The sequence below is a fragment of the Colletotrichum truncatum genome (genome assembly GCF_014235925.2).
Source record: "Colletotrichum truncatum strain CMES1059 chromosome Unknown Contig_0001, whole genome shotgun sequence".
NCBI classification, from domain to species: domain Eukaryota; kingdom Fungi; phylum Ascomycota; class Sordariomycetes; order Glomerellales; family Glomerellaceae; genus Colletotrichum; species Colletotrichum truncatum.
Genome location: NW_027222398.1, coordinates 670,847 through 686,442, shown reverse-complemented (window position 1 = coordinate 686,442; position 15,596 = coordinate 670,847). Strand labels below are relative to the sequence as shown.

Here is a 15,596-nt window from a genome sequence, read left to right as displayed (position 1 = left end):
AAGTCAAATCCTCATCTCTAGATGACAAGAAGCGTTGAATTACAATCTGCTTCATCAAAACTACCACAAAATCATGAAACTTATCAAAAGAGCGTCACACACAGCACCAAAACGACTGACAACAGAGATCAGGAAAAGCCTACAACATGTATCCCCAGTCCCCCATCCCCGCAGGTCTATCAACGATCAACAATTTCCGACGACGATGAAGAAGACGTGCTCGAGGACGACCGGATCGACGAAGCATCATCGTACCACGGCATAGTCCCCGAGTCAGTGTTGAACTCGGTATCGACGGCATTCGTCCACTGCGCGACTATCTTTCCGAGGTTCTTCCACTTCTCGTCATCCAGGTCCTTCTCCCGCGTCGGCTCGGGCCCGAAGTCGATCTCAAAACCCATCTCCCATTCTTCCATCTCCCGCTCGGTGCTGGTGGTGCTATCGCTGCTGGCGCTGCTTATGCTCCCGGCGGCCCCGCCCTTCTTCTTGGGGGGCTTGCCGGCCAGCCAGCTCAGCATCGACGACTTGGCAGCAGGGCGGGGGCGTACGTTGACCACATGGGGCGGCCTCACGTGAGGCGGCATATTCCATCCGGGCGGCGCTCGCGGCGGTCCAGCGAAAGTCGGAGCTGGTGGGTAAGCCATGCCACCTGGCCTTGGCGGCATACCCGCGTGGAACATGCCTGGTGGTCGCCCGTGGCCCACGTGAGCAGGCCGGAACGCCCAGGAGTCATTGTTAGGTGTTATGGAGCTTAGGTCTTCGTCGTTAAATGCTGAGAGGCGCATCGTTAGGACAGCGCCAGGCTTGATGATGGCCTCCCAGGACCCAGGAGGGATGACCACACCCTCTTCATTGACGATTTCGAACGCGCCGTCTTTGACGATCGGCCACAACCGCGCAATGTCGGCGAAACGATTGTGGATGGCCGTGCGGGCACCCTTTTTCGATATATTAGCAATGTCTCGACTGTACGCCTCAAGTGGATGAAAACCTACCTTCAAAGTTCGGCACTGTTCATACGGCAAGACAATCTTGCGGTCCAAGGGGTCTGTCAGGCGGATAGGCTCCATTGCTGGATCTATGGACATGTACGCAACGATAAAGTCAGGCAGGCCGCGGGTATCAACGGCAATCAAGCTCCTGTTCCGGCCATCTTTCTTCTGAGCACGTTGGGGAGCGTCCTGCACGGAGATACGGAAATGGCGTTCAAGGCCGATCAACTGGTCTCCGGGTTTGTCTCCAACTTTACGGAGGACGCACTTGAGCTGTCGTAGCAGTATCTTCGGCTCGAGGGCTAAGACGGGAGGCTTCCGGTCGGGGAGCAGATGTCCTCTCTGCAAAATTGTCGCCTCCAGCTCCATATGATCAAGAGGTGGGAGACCGTGGCCGAAGAGACCTTGTACCCACTCAGCCATACTGATGAAGACCTTGGACGGGAATCGACGCTTTGGGGCCACCAGTTTCACATCAATAGGATCGATAGGAGCAGGAACAGGGGTCGGTATTTCCACTGGCGCAGGAGTGGGCACTGACGGCGGTGGCGGCGGCCGACAATCTTCAATGACAATAATCTCATCTTTCTTATCGGCTTTCAACTCACATACGGATGGCGGTCGGGATTCTTTGGCGGTCGCACCAGATTTCCAGGTTGCAGCGTCGTCGTCGTCGTTGGAGCAGACGCTAACAGCATCAGCCTCAGCGGCCTTCGCGGCCTTGGCAGCCTTTTTAGCTAGTCTGGCTTCGCGCTCGGCTTTAATCTCTGCGTCTTTCTCGCACTGTTCTACGAGCGTTTCGGCGGCCTTGTTTCTCTTGCAGAGGAGCCGGCTGGCCATTGCCCTTGAGGCAAGCTCCTCATCAAAGCTGCCGGGAGCTCTGGGGGCTCTGTAGCAGTTTGTTAGTGGAAATGCGCAGAAGTGGAAGAGTGTGACGACTGACTTGACTTGGAGGCGAGCGACATCGAACACTTGAAAGTGAAGCAGGAGGCTGCTATAGAGCCACTCCAACTGATTTTCGGCGTTTTGGATGGCGGTTCTCACCATGCGCCAGTCCATGTTCGCCTTGATAGCACACAGCCTGGCAGCCTTCAAGTCCTCCACCCCAACGGCGTCCCAGGAAACGTCCTCAACAACCTTATCTGCGAGACTGGCTCTGTATACGGTACGTATGATGGTGGTATACGTCTTCCCGCACCGAGTTGCAAGGTCTTCTACATCCTTGCGGCCGGCTTCCTTATACGCGGCCAACGTACCGTATCTGTCAGTGCTGAGGAAGTCCCAGAGCTGAACGAGAGCTGATGTCGTAGCATCAACGCCTTCTCCCAGCTCAGTGATGCGCCAATGAGGTGCCTTGGTACCCTGCCCATAGAGTCTCAGCTTGTTAGCTAACTGGAACCCCAAGTTCACGATAGCTGGCACATTAGGGGAGGGGGGCACGCTGGCCGGAAGCTCAGCCATGTTGACGGTCTGGATTTGGGAAGAAAATCAAAAAGGTGCTGGTTTGTCTAAGATCTCTTCGATTCATATCACGATCAGGAGCGGGGTATTTAACCATCAGCACTGCATCCGTTGTAAGCCTCTTTTGTCCATTGGGCTGGCAGGCCGAATGGTTGGTCATTTTCGTTGAGCTAGTTGGCGTGCGGCCAATGAGCCGCATAAACCGACAGTGGTTGGCACTGCAATATGATTATGATGCAGAGAACTAAGCCTGCAGGTACCTACAGCCCAATCGTGGCGATAGGTGTTTGTTGCTCCAAACGAAGTATTTCGTGTGAAACATGAAGCCATTGGGGTTCACCTGCAGTCGATTCACAACAATACACGACTAGATGTTGACCTCCAAAGAAAATGAGGCCGTCAAAAGAGCGTCATGTGAGCAAGGCTATTCAGTCCCGCGGCATGGTTCTTGGTGAGGTCATCGAGATGTGACTGGGGATGAGCGCATGATATGTCCGTTTGTTTTAGAGCCTGCCGAAAACCATGCAGGCTACGGGCTGCTGCGGCAGGCTGTAAGCCCGAGACAATGCGGATTCCCTTTTGCAGTGGTGGGAGTCCGCCTCGAAAATGTGCCTTAGGAGAGAGTGCGAGCTTGCAATGCAAAGGGACGTGGACGCCGCAACACCACTGCCTGAAGTACCATGCATCATCACGTGATGCGCTTCGGCCGCTCCGACCAATACGGGGCCGGTCCAGCTTCCCCCGCACCCCGTCCGCCCCACAATTATTTTACCGGAAGGCTTCGAAGGTAGAGCCGGGAGACGCTTCGCATGCACCTTCCGGATGTCTCTGATTCAGTGCTTACAACATACGATTGGCCCTCATTCACGCAACAAGTACCATCTTAATGCGTGTCAAACACATGTTGTAGCGGCAAATGCCACGACTTTTCTGCGCCATGTCCACGTTTGGGATCTTGAACCCGCCAGGCACAATCCTCCTCTAGGACACCCTGCTGGATCGTACTTCTCTGCAGCCTCACGCATTTTCTGAACATTGTATTCGCCGTAATTTCCAATGGAATCTTATGGAGTATTACAATGGCTGAGATAACGAAAAGGGACGTCGCCATAGATGAACTTGGCGTACACCTCAAGCTCGTCAGTAGCCTCCTTCATCATTGGAAATCCGACCTCTGTCCTACCTCCGACATTGCCACTGAGAAAACCCACAAGAAAAATACGTAGGTCCAAACATATTACACCCGAGGGTAGCCGAATGTTAACCGAAGGAAACAGGCAAAGGGACGCATGAACATGAAGGAGCAACAGTCTTGCTCGAGCTGAGCATTGAGAGTTTCGACACCCGAAGCAAACATTTCTGCAACCTTCTTCATAAGTCCCTCGATCGATCTTGAATGTCAAGGTGAGCCACAGGTGCCTGGCAAGCCATCAGTGAGCGGCCGCGAATACTGCGATGAATCAAACTTGCCCCTTGCCTCACGGAACAGCATCTTGAGACCTTTTAGTTGCGTCCGACTGATTTATTGTCATCTTGAATCCAGCAACATCTAGAGACCTTTTCAGAGACTTTGTCGCTTCTTCGCCATTCAAACTCGTCAAGATAACCCCGGTATAAGTATCCTTCATCCCTCGCAGGCGTGCCCATATGACCACAACGTGAGCATCGCGATGTGCCTTGAGAACATCGATAAAATCCGACAGCGCTTTGATTACTTTGGGTTTTTATTCGAGCCTGCTTGCAAACTTGATGCTTTGTACGTTATGCGCGGGAAATGTGGCCATATCGGTCGACAATGGCAAAAAGGTTGGGACCAGGAGCCAGGGACGGCCCAGCCCGTCACAATTTGCACGACCATCATCTGAAAAGACCAACCTACGTACCGCAAATATGCACTCCGTTGTCGCCACAAGCAGGTTGCTATAGCTGTGACTTACTCTTTTAGCCTATTTAGATGCTGCCGAGGCCTTCAACGACTACCGTTGCTCAAATAACGGATTGCAGCTGTCCTGGTAACTGGGCGCTTCAGTGTTTTATGGTAAAGTTTTCAACATTCATCGCAGCCTGTGAAGATGGTCAGCTAAAGCTGAGTCAGATGAATATCTTCTCAAAATAGGCAAAAGGAAGTATCGCAGTACCAGTAATCTACGACTGGATCCATATTCACTATGTCTTCAGTGTTGTCAACTTTGGTGTTCTAGGGCTCAGCTGTCCTATTAGTTATTCCCATGCATGCCCGAGCTTCGAGCTGGCTAAGAATCACACTTGTCTCTGACGACTGCCTAGCATTCAAGTTGTTTCGGATGACAGTCAATAAGTGGTTGATGTCCAGATCCTCTCTGAGGGCATGGGCATATCCGTGTGCAGTCCGTACGTAATTACGTATTTCGCGGCCGTTGGTGTGTAACTGGCCCAGCAGCTCGTATGTCTCCTCAGACCACTGATTCTTGCTCTCGTCGCAGTGAGTGCTGCCTCTCACACGTTCAAGGTGTTGGCGCCAGATGTTGGTCCGCTGAGAAAGATCCGGGTCGTAGTACCGTAAATGTACATTTATATGGCTGAAAAGGGGGTTCTTGTACGAAATCTCATCCGCATTCGTTGTGATAAAGAGCATACCTTCGTAGTACTCAATCAAGTGGCAAAGTACTGGCAAAGCTACATTAGCGCACTCGAGCTCCGTTTCATCAAGAACATTGCACGAAACATTAGTGGGATTGGTCCAGAAGAAAAACATATTTACCAGCATTTCGCGGAGACAATATTGTAGACTCTAAGAGAAACTCTCCAAGATTGTCAAACAGCACGACGGCACCCCAGCGTGACCCCAGGCGGAATATATCTTTGAGCTGCTTCTCCAGCGACGACGGTTCACTGCTCAACTCCCCTGTCGATACATGGTAAAGAGGCCGCTGAGTACTCTCGGCCACACTTTCTGTAGGGGTTCAATCAGTAAAGCTGCAAGCCCCTTGATGGCGGGATTGCCAGTTACCTGCCGTTAGGGTCTTGCCTACTCCAGGAGGGCCTTGGAGTAAGAATATTAAGCCTTTCCCTTTCCCTTCAATGACATCTCTGTAAGGATCATCTTCCAATTTCCAGGGTCCCTTATTGAACCCTTCGACAAGACTCTTGATTAATTTCTTCTGATCTGGTTGAAGTTGGAGAGAGATAAATGGATCTTCTTTCCACTCGATAGGCATCAGGTATTCAATGTGAACCCAGGACCATGATTTCTTGCGCAACAAGAATGCAACCATGGCTGACGGACACATGAGGTAGTCGTGATCTTGCCAACGATAGTCTGCATTCCAGACTTCTTCGGACCAGCGATCCATCTTCGGTTCCTGACAGAGATGTTCGTCCTTGACAAAATTAGACCACGACCTTTTCCTCATTTTCGACGCTACTTTTTCCTCGAATGGCGTCGACTCATCCAAGCAGTATCCAATGTGTTCGTCAAGGCACTGGTCAATGAGATGGCTGCTTTCACGCATCTTCAACATCTCTCTCTCGGCCTGTCTGTCGATCATGACTTTTTGGTCTGTCTGCGCAAAACATTAGCATCTCCATTATTTTTCTACCCACATACTGAAGCTGAAATTTACCGTCCAGTTCCAGTTGATTCTGTTCCGGCTTATTATCTGTCCATTGAGTACTTGAGCCTCGCCGTCTGGAGGTTGAGCCATATGCCCTCTGTAGTGCATCATGGTATTCGGGGTCGAAAGTATACTGTAATACTTTTTACCCCGCTCAATGAGCCTTTGTGAGACTTTTTGCAAGTCATCTTTGTCCAGAAATCGCAAAGGTAAAACAATGAGCTTGTCCGCATCAATACTGACAATTTCTTTGGAAGCGGATCCCAACGGCTTCCGACGTTGAATCAGTCCGAAGCTGAGACCATCGTGTGAGCTACTGACATAATGCAGCATATGCGTGGACTTGTCGATGCTGTCTGCCGTGACAGTTCTTTCTTCTATAGCCGTCACAAAGCCACACTTCTCGTCAATATAAGAGCCAATTTGATGTCTAATGTACACGAATTCATGTGGTCTAAAAAGTGACCAATGCAAATCCCGTGTGATGTTACCTCTAGGTACAAGTTCATCGTATGGTTTAATGATGCGCTGCAGGGCTGGTTCCGCGGAGATAAATGCCGTCAGCTCGGCCAATTCTCTTTTCACGTCTTCTTTTAAAAGGTTTGAGTGCTCCAAAGTCTTTATCTTGCCGCGGAGGTGAAACAAAGACCGAAATGGGTAGGGTATAACAATCGGGTCCGCATCCAAATTCAGCTCGATATACGGCCTTCCGATCTCCCTGAAGATATTTTGCAGGTTTTTGGAACGTAGCTCGAGTCGATACTCCTGCAAGCTGAAATTTTCATCAAGGATACGACGCAAAATAATGGAGTACTTGCGCCAACGGTAATCGATGCTTTTCTCGTTCGCTTTCTTTTCGTAAGAGAATTCCTCAACAGGTAAGACCTGTGTGTTCTTCCGAAGGTCCTGGAACTGGACCAGCCGCTTGACTTCCGGTACCCATCCATCTTTCTCATTTTCATCATTGACGCCCCCGTCTTGGGGAGTCGGTTGGTCAACTGTAGCCTGTTCCGGTGCTAGCTCAGCGCCTGGTGCTAAGGCATCTGGTGCGTTAGATGCGTCATTTAACTTCGCATTTGAGTCCAGCTTAGGTTGCCCGCCAACTATTCGGCTAAAAATGTCAAACACTTCGTCAGAGTCCATATTTGCCCGACTGAAAAAGGCAGTTTGACACTGCGGATGAAGTCTAGAGTGCTGGCTTCTAGAGACGAAACTATCACCTTCGATCGCTGACGGGATTTCTTCGAGGGTCCGGCCTGTTTCTCTCTTTCTAAGTCGCGTTCAAAATCAGCCTCGCAAGGCATATCTGAACAGATGAGGGGTTGGAAGCTATTGGGGGACGCATAACGATACCCAAGGTACTTAGAGGCAGCCGTTTGCCGAGAGGGTACAGATGCATGCCAAGCCTCATGCTGTTGGTTGTTGGGCATCATTGACGCTTACATCGTCTGGAAAAGTGTACCTTCAAAATATTACCAACCGATCGTTCTCACTTACGTTCTACAATCGCCGCAAGATGTAAATAGATGACTTGGACAAGTCACGTTAAATGGAGATGAAAGCCAAGACCAGCATCACATCTAACAATCGCCCAGCTACAGGTGACACACCTAATGTGCCTCGGCAACGGAAAGCGCGTCACTTCTTCCATGGCCATGGCAGAAAGAGCGATGCCAATACCAGCAGGAAGGAATACCATGGTCTAGAGCAGGAGCTACCTGTGCCGAGTAAGTTTGCAGTGCTGAGGACGACACACGACAAAATCACAAAGTTTATCCATTCGCATGAGTCCTATGTACCACCTGGCCTTGGCGAAGCGATTGTTAATCAGCCCAAATTCGATGATATCTGTCAATATGGTATATCCGCTGCCCAGGAGACGCAGCTCTGGCAGCTCGAGACCAAAAGGCTCATAGCCGCCTTCGAAGCTGCCCAAGGATCGAGGCCTTGCCGATTCACACTCAAGGAAGATCTGCCGGCCAGCAGACAAAATTTGGAGCTCCTGTCAAGCCTGGCTGATTGGGCGATGTGCAACATCGCAATATGCAACTACGATAACCAACTAATCTTGTTCGAACACCAACCGGCGACATTCGATGCCGACGTATACTTCACCGCGAGACGAACGATATCGCAGCGCTATAATCCACGGAAGTCAACCAGCGGCATATCGCCCACGGTACCGGAGAAGAACCACAGACTTTTCTGTTCCCTAGTAGACTATGTGACGACTGTGACGGCTTTGTACGCATGTCACGCCATACCGACCGAGTTCTGGCATATACGCGCGTTGGCGGCACTAGCCAAATGTGCTGCCAAGCTAAAATTTCTCATTCTAAAACCGGAAAAGTTCGCCAGCCAGGCTCTCGAGAACGGGATGGATATCCTAGCTACAGAAGAGGCTCGTAATTTCATCGCCTCCCTACAGAAGCAGCAGAAATCAACCTCTGAGTCCACATCCCCCAACTTTTACCAGACTCGAGCCTACGGTCAGAGGTCTCCTCAAATCGGGACCATGGAGAAGCTTCTACGTGCCGATGAAGTCAAAACTGACATCTACTTTACCGATATGGCCATGACATCCTCGTGGGCTCTAGACACCATGATGTATATCTTTAATGATCTCAAAGGCAGCAGACTGTCCGGGCTTGCAGTAGACACATTCGATATATGTTCCGTCGTCTATAGAACAGGCTGGAACGACGTGTCAACGCTGCTGAGCCAGGACCGCCACGGAGAGGTAACCGGAACGAGTGCTCGTAGTTCTTTACGAACGATTTACGGGGCTTTTTGTATAATTCGCCAGGTTGCCCTTGCCCTCGACGTCGACAGGATCAAACCTATTCAACCCGTTTTCAGGGAGCACGAAGATTACAGTCACCGAATCGGTGCAGACCTCATTTTCAACTTTCAGGACCGAAACGAGGTAGGACAGCATTGCATTGATAAGTGGTCGGGCCCTAGGTTGGCGGAGCTGCGATTGGATATGATTGCAGAGGTTATTTCGATCATGGTTCCTCTCCTCTACACCCAACTCGAACCTTTATCCTACCTAAACAGGGCATCGGGATTAATAATGAAAATCTCAACATCTCCCAGTGCCATCGATTTTGGTTCTTTCCCTGTCGTCAAGTTCTCTGCATTCGTGGCCCTACGCTCAAAGGCGTACCACCAGCAGCTCTTGGTGAGAGCTCATAATGTTGATTTCCTGCCACTCTCGCAATGTGTCCCATCCCAGAACCCCCTTTACGTCCGGAATACTTCAGAAGACGGTACAATGATGAACGTCCTTCAATCTCCGCCAGCACTCAGATGGTTCAAGCGGGTAAACGGCCTCGGACAAACTGGAGAACATGGGGCAAGGGATCAAAGGAGGCTGGAGCATGCCGTACGCAGCTGGGTCATTGAGGAGAAGGTCATCGTTGTAAGGCGACGGGTATTCGTCGCGATTACGATGACAGCATGCGGCGCGCTCGTCATTGGCGGCATTCTGGCGGGCCTGCTCATCGGCGAGCGCCTAGCGGGCGTTGACCCCTTCAATATCACCATGTTCGCTTGGGTCCTCGCCGGTTTCGTCACCCTCGTGGCAAAGAGCGTTTCTGTCCGCGAATGGCCATGGCGCGACTTTCTGCGTGGACAGGTTCCCTGCCGCAGCGTGTCGGAACTACATGCCGTCACAGGGGTAGACAAGCAGGACATCATGGAATACCTTTTGGCCAAGGAGTCGTATACGATCTTGGTCACAAAGGGCCCATTCAACCGCCTTTTCAGCCGCCAAAGCGACGACGGCTTCTCCATCGATGTTATGATGGAGCTGCGTACGCTCTTATCCGGAGGCATCGTGGTGGTGAAGGTGGCGACGCACATGGGACCGGCGCTGGTATGTCTCGACGTCCGGAGAGGCGCCGATGGCCGCACCAGCATAAGACACGCCGACGGCGCTGCAAAAGACGAACGCCTCCTAGGCTGCTTCGACTTTCCCGAGGCATTCGACGAGAACGAAGAGGTCCCCCTCCAAACTCTGTCTGCGTCAATGACGTGGACGCGGATTTTGGGCGTTTATAACTCGGCTAACAAAAAGTTTCGATAGGACATTTCATTCCGTTATCGGTCGTAAACATGGAAGTATGTTGCCTCGAAGTCATTTGTTGAGTGGAATTCTTCAGATCTGGATCAAGGTATCGCTGTTTCGGTCTCACTGGAGATGGCAAATACCTAAGGAGACGGAGGAGGGGGGGGGGCATTGTCTCCCGTTGCTCGGTTCATAAGAATCGTAGACACTGCGAGCGATGAACGGGCCGATGATGGGGAAGTGACCATTTTTCGATCTCCCGAACGACAAGAGATCCACGTCAGTCTGGAATGGGTGGAGGGATGATAATTAATTATTGTCTTTTGCAGCATTCCTCGGTTGTAGAGTTGAGAGCAACCATGCGCCGCGTACAATCTCCCAAAACCCCTTGTACAGCATCCTCAAAAGTTTAAAATCGGATCTGCCTGAACCCGTAGTCTCGTATATTTGAAAATGGTGCCGTTTTGGGGGTATCATTGCAGATGCTGAAGCACGAAGGATATCTCCCTCAGGATGTACTCGCGCTTTCTTCTCGGTGAAAGACAGGGTCGAGTTTCTAAAGGGAAGCTAGCCCACAGTCTCAAGATGAGCAAATTTCAAAGTTGTATTCTTATGGCGTTTCTCGGAATAGTATCACTACTGAGACAATTTCCATTCGTTGCGAGACCATTAAGATGAAAGTCTCGTCGTTTGAATCGTAAGCCGTAGTGTAAGCTGCAGCTGGTGCCAGCTGTCATTGTGACCTAGGCATCATAAGTTTGTAAAATGCCAAAAACTCCTATGCGGCGTGGTGGCAGAGTGGTCTAATGCGCAAGACTAGAAATCTTGTTCCTTCGGGAGCGTCTGTTCGAATCAGGCCCACGTCGACATTGCTTTTGCTTTTTTGGTTGAATTTGTGTAAGTACATGGTATTTTTGCTTGGACAAAGTCCATGTGTTTCCATTTACCACCAATGCTGAAGAGTCTCAATGTAAAACTGTCCGCATGTAGTGAGTCAGTTCCCTTACGGAATATTCAAAGAGCGCATGGATCCTTCAGGCACGAGATACTGATATGACGAAGAGAGGGGGTTCAATAAAGAGATGGCAAAAAAAAAAAAAGAGGATCTTCGCATGATCAGCCATGTCACGGTCACAGGTTCGACGATCTGTACAAAGGACGGATTTTGCTTCTTCTCTTTTTTTCTCCTAGTGTATAGGCCACATGGAGTATCTACACAGGGATGATGCCGGTTCATGGGCCATATGCTCGATCTGCAAAGCGTGTGTCGGACTGGACTGAGAAGAGGCGAGACGGCATCAAGTCGCGTCAATGTTCCGACGTCTCGAGTTCAGGGAAGGGGGGGACCGTTATTTTTTTCTTTACCCCGACGCTCGGAGCGGACTGCGGCGCGGCGGCTAAATGTCCTGAGTCGGGTTGACTCGGGGGGTTTCTGTCTCTGTCTGATTCTCGAATGTGACTAACAAAAGGAAGAAAACACAAGTACACACACACATTGGTGACTGGGGAGGAGGGGGCGCAGGACATGTATGCCAAGGTGAGACCTTCAATGCGCGAGTTTCTCTTTACGGTTGACATGCATCTCATTTGGGGAGGTGCGATGATTGGGAATAGAGGGGGGGGGGACCTGCCGGCGGCATTTGAAAGACACGGCGTAGTTAGTAAAGATAGGCGACGGGGGGTAAACAGCGATTCTGTTAGTGATGCTTGATATGGCCATCTGTCGGAGATCCTTATCAGCGGACCTAGACAGGCGGAGACGTGATATTGGCAGGTTGCGCCGCTGACCGCATGTTTGTGCGTCGTGAGCGGTCCCGTCAACTGTGAGCCGCATTCCCGGAGAATATATCACGTCTGCTGCAATTCGATAGTGTGTGTTCGTGTGTCCCTGTGGAAAGCCAACGGGGAAGAAGGTCACGGCGGACGCTGCAGATTTCCAGAAGGCCGTGATGACTGGGGCAAGATCAAGAAAAAACAATAAAATAAAAAAGACGCCATCGCTCGGATTGCGTCACGTAGCGTCCTTGATGCTCGGTGATGGGCGGAGCAAGAAGAGCACGTCCTGTTGGCACTGATGTGCCCCCCCCGATGGCTTGGTGGAATGACACCATGATGGCTCAGATTACTCAGATTAGAGCTGCAGCCTAGGTTCAAGACTAATTATTCATGGCTGTTTGTCTCTGGTTGATAGCCGTTCAGCCTACGGCGATTTATTGGACGTAATGAACTCCCGCTTGTCTGGTCTGGGGCCTCTGTAAATGACGACTGCCACAGGAACGGGCCTCTGGCACACGGCCAAGCGCGACTCAAAGCCAGTGTCATCTCCCGCACAGCGTCTACAAAAGCTTCACAAGAGGGGACAGAGAGTCGTGGTGGGCGTTGATCGATATAGCGAGTCTCATCTGCCGCCAAAGGGGTCCCGCCCAGACGATCATGAGGGGAGAAGGAAGCTAATGAACCTCCACTGTGACTTGCGGCGTCATGTGCTGTGCGTCTCTTGATTTGACCATGGGCGGTGGTGGACGAACTTGAGTTTGCGAAAAGGAAATGGCTCTGAGGAGGATCATCAACCAGTGAGCAAACAGGGAGCCACGGTTTGGTATGTGCGGCGGAACCAGGTCAGGGGGTGACGGTACCAGGGGGGAGGGGGTGGGTGGTCAGAGCAGAGAGGTCCAGACCAGCGCGAATTCGTAGGTTGAGATGCTTCGACTGCTGCTGCAGCGAGGTTCGATGCAGTTCTTTCTATACTTTGCCTGCAGTCTGCGACCCGATATTCCGACGACGTTCACCTCTTGGTGCCATGGAGATGCCCACCTTCAGCTCCAGTAGAGCAGCGTGGCGCTAGACCATTGTACTGCCAAGATGTTCCGGGGGAGAAAAATAAAATAAAATAAGCCGAACTACGACGCTGTAGTAGGAGGTGGTCGAATCGCCGTAGGGCAGTTGCCACGAGGCGTGCAGTGGTGTCGGAGGATTCGAATCATTAGTGCAGAATTGTGCAACGCCGGCTAAGGGCTGCAGGTAAATTGCGGTGAGATGGGTGATTCCCTGGAAACTCTACTCCGTTGAGGGGTGTTGGAAGGTGTTGGAAGGCCTCACGTTTCCAAAGGGGCCTTTCGGCAACCCCATTTAACTTATTCCCTTTTCGATATTGGAACTTTGAGTCCGTCGTACCCCGGTGCTCCAGGACTCTGCATTTTTCTATTTTATTTTATTTGGAGTCTGGACCGAGACCGGGCGGAAGATGGTATCCACTTTCCACCCACTTACCTCCCGCTTGGCAGTTGGGCAGACGGCGGCGCATTAGCATTGAAGTCGCAGTATTGAGTCGGACATCGGAGGGATTGCTCAATGCCGGAAGCTCTCCATCCCAGGAGGCCACATAGCATGCTACGAAGGCCCAATCTACTCCGTCGGAAGGCCGTCAATGTTACCAGTGGTGATGTCGACGACACGGTCTGATTGAGCCAGGCTTCTTATTAACTGAAATGATGCGTACCAAGCTTCAAAGCCGGTTGGCCCAATAAGGTTTCAGAGAGGAACGGCCGTCTCCACGACGACTGAGACGTCTAAGAGAAAGAGCAATATAGCAAAACCACATACTATGTTCCAAACAAACTCCAGAGCAGCACTGCGGGCGGACACGTCGGGTCGGCCGCTCGGGGTTGCGCTGGAGGCCCTGCGGTGAGAAAAAAAAAAAAAAAAGGGCCTGTGGTTGAGATGTGACAGCTTGGCGGGTGAGGAGTGACAGTCAGCAATGACAGGAAACCGTGCCGTTATATCGATGGGCTAAGACGAGGAGGCAGCTGACTGAAGGACGTGTGACGAGCTTAAGCAGTAACCGTACCCTGGAGTAGCGTTGATGATCGAGAATAGCGCAATCTTGTCAAGGTGCTGGGTGAGTATCCAAGCGAAGCCGCCAAAGGCGCAGGTGTAAGTGAGTATGGGTGAAGTGGGGCCATACGCACACGACATCGGCAGTAGTATAACTAATAGTACGGATATGGCGCTATGGTGAGTAGAAGTCGACCGGGCAAGTGCGGGTCGACGAGGTTCTGGTCCAGTTTTTACCTTGGTCAAAGACAGATGAAAGAGAGAAGCGAGCGAGGGGTGTTTAGGTGGTTTAGACGGTTGTGTGGATTGGAAGCCCGCCTGCATCGGGAATAAATCCACCCGCTATCTCCATTTTGCCTTGGGTTGATTGTTGAAGCGAACCAACTCAAGGAAGCTGGAGAGGGTACTCTTTCTCTATGGGAAGGGCTCTTTCCATGGTAGAATATGCTGACCACCCAGTGTCCAGCAAGATGGTTCCTGGCCGATATTATGTTTGGCCTGTACATAACAAAAGGTACGTACCGTTCAAGGTTCGTTTGGCCAGGGGCAAGCGAGGCCGCTAGTAGCGATAGGCTTCTGGAGGCCATGAGGCTCCACAGGCACCGTATCGTGCTGCAAGGTACCCGGCCCTCCAATAAGCTCCAATAAGGCACAGCGCCACCAGGTGCCCGCGTGAGGTCTTTTGGCTGGAGGGGGGCAGCATTCTGCGGCTGTGACTGGTCAGTAATGGAAGATTAGGGAAGTGACCGAAGGCTAAGACAGCCAGAAAATAGAGCCAGGAGGAGTAAGAGGGAAGAAGATGACAAGCGGGAGAAAAAAAAAAAAAAAAAAAAGGGTGAAAATGCGCCCCCCCCGCGCGGCGCGAACTCCTTTTGGCGGCGCCGTTCGTGTTAATTAAAATTTGGCAGAGATGAAGACAACCGAATTTGGGCATGTTGGATGGCCCCATGTCGTATTGGCTGCCATTTCAGTCACTACTAGGTAATATGAACCCGCAAAAACCTAATGCCTATTGCTTTTTTGGGTGTTTGGGGCTTGCCAATACAGACAGCTTTTACTTAATACTAGGCAGTCTGATACGTAGTAGTTAGCCTTGCCTTGCGCCGTGTTCCGAAAAGAGTGTCGAAGAGAGACTATTCATATTTAGAAATATTCAATCCGGACTCCGAAAGCCCCTCTTCCAAGTCATGTCATGCCGAATTCTAAATATGGGAACAAAAAAAAGGGTTGCTTGCTTGCAGATGGATGACTGAGTTAGTTCGTTTGTGTGTGTGTGTGTGTGTGTGTGTGTGTGTGTGTGTGTGTGGACTGATTGGGGCCGTTTCCCCCCCCCAGCTGGTATCACCATGATTGCAGCTTCACCTGAAAATAAGCCCTCTGCGCCCGGCAAGTAATCAATTCAGAAATATTGCGGCTTCATCTTGATTAGCGTTTACCGCGCAGTATGAGGGATGATGGATGATGAATGTTCGCGGTAGGGCCGGGTCAGGCGCTTCTTCCGTCTGCAGCGCGTCCTTCATTGTAGCTTGTATATTGCTGGATAGAGGACCTGAAACATGCGATTACTGGGGAAGGCTGTCGTCGTTTTCCCTCAGAATGAGAGAGAGGTGTGGTGGTCCTGCGGCTACTTTTTTTTTTCTTTCT

General features: G+C 51.2%; 3 protein-coding genes across 3 annotated transcripts; 1 reads left to right on the top strand and 2 right to left on the bottom strand.

Annotated features, from left to right (window-relative positions):
- Positions 1-179: 179 nt before the first annotated feature.
- On the bottom strand, positions 180-2,453 carry CTRU02_200167 (uncharacterized protein; the record flags this gene model as incomplete). Its single annotated transcript, XM_036723285.1, has 3 exons — positions 180-938; positions 996-1,881; positions 1,936-2,453. The coding sequence occupies 3 exons, from the start codon at positions 2,451-2,453 to the stop codon at positions 180-182; spliced, it is 2,163 nt and encodes a 720-aa protein (XP_036585074.1).
- Positions 2,454-4,650: 2,197 nt separating this feature from the next.
- Positions 4,651-5,722, bottom strand: CTRU02_200166 (AAA family ATPase; the record flags this gene model as incomplete). Its single annotated transcript, XM_036723284.1, has 3 exons — positions 4,651-5,108; positions 5,194-5,385; positions 5,443-5,722. 3 exons carry the CDS (start codon positions 5,720-5,722, stop codon positions 4,651-4,653), a joined length of 930 nt encoding a protein of 309 aa, XP_036585073.1.
- Positions 5,723-9,500: 3,778 nt separating this feature from the next.
- On the top strand, positions 9,501-10,136 carry CTRU02_200165 (uncharacterized protein; the record flags this gene model as incomplete). Its single annotated transcript, XM_036723283.1, has 1 exon — positions 9,501-10,136. One exon carries the CDS (start codon positions 9,501-9,503, stop codon positions 10,134-10,136), a length of 636 nt encoding a protein of 211 aa, XP_036585072.1.
- Between the last annotated feature and the right edge of the window lie 5,460 nt (positions 10,137-15,596).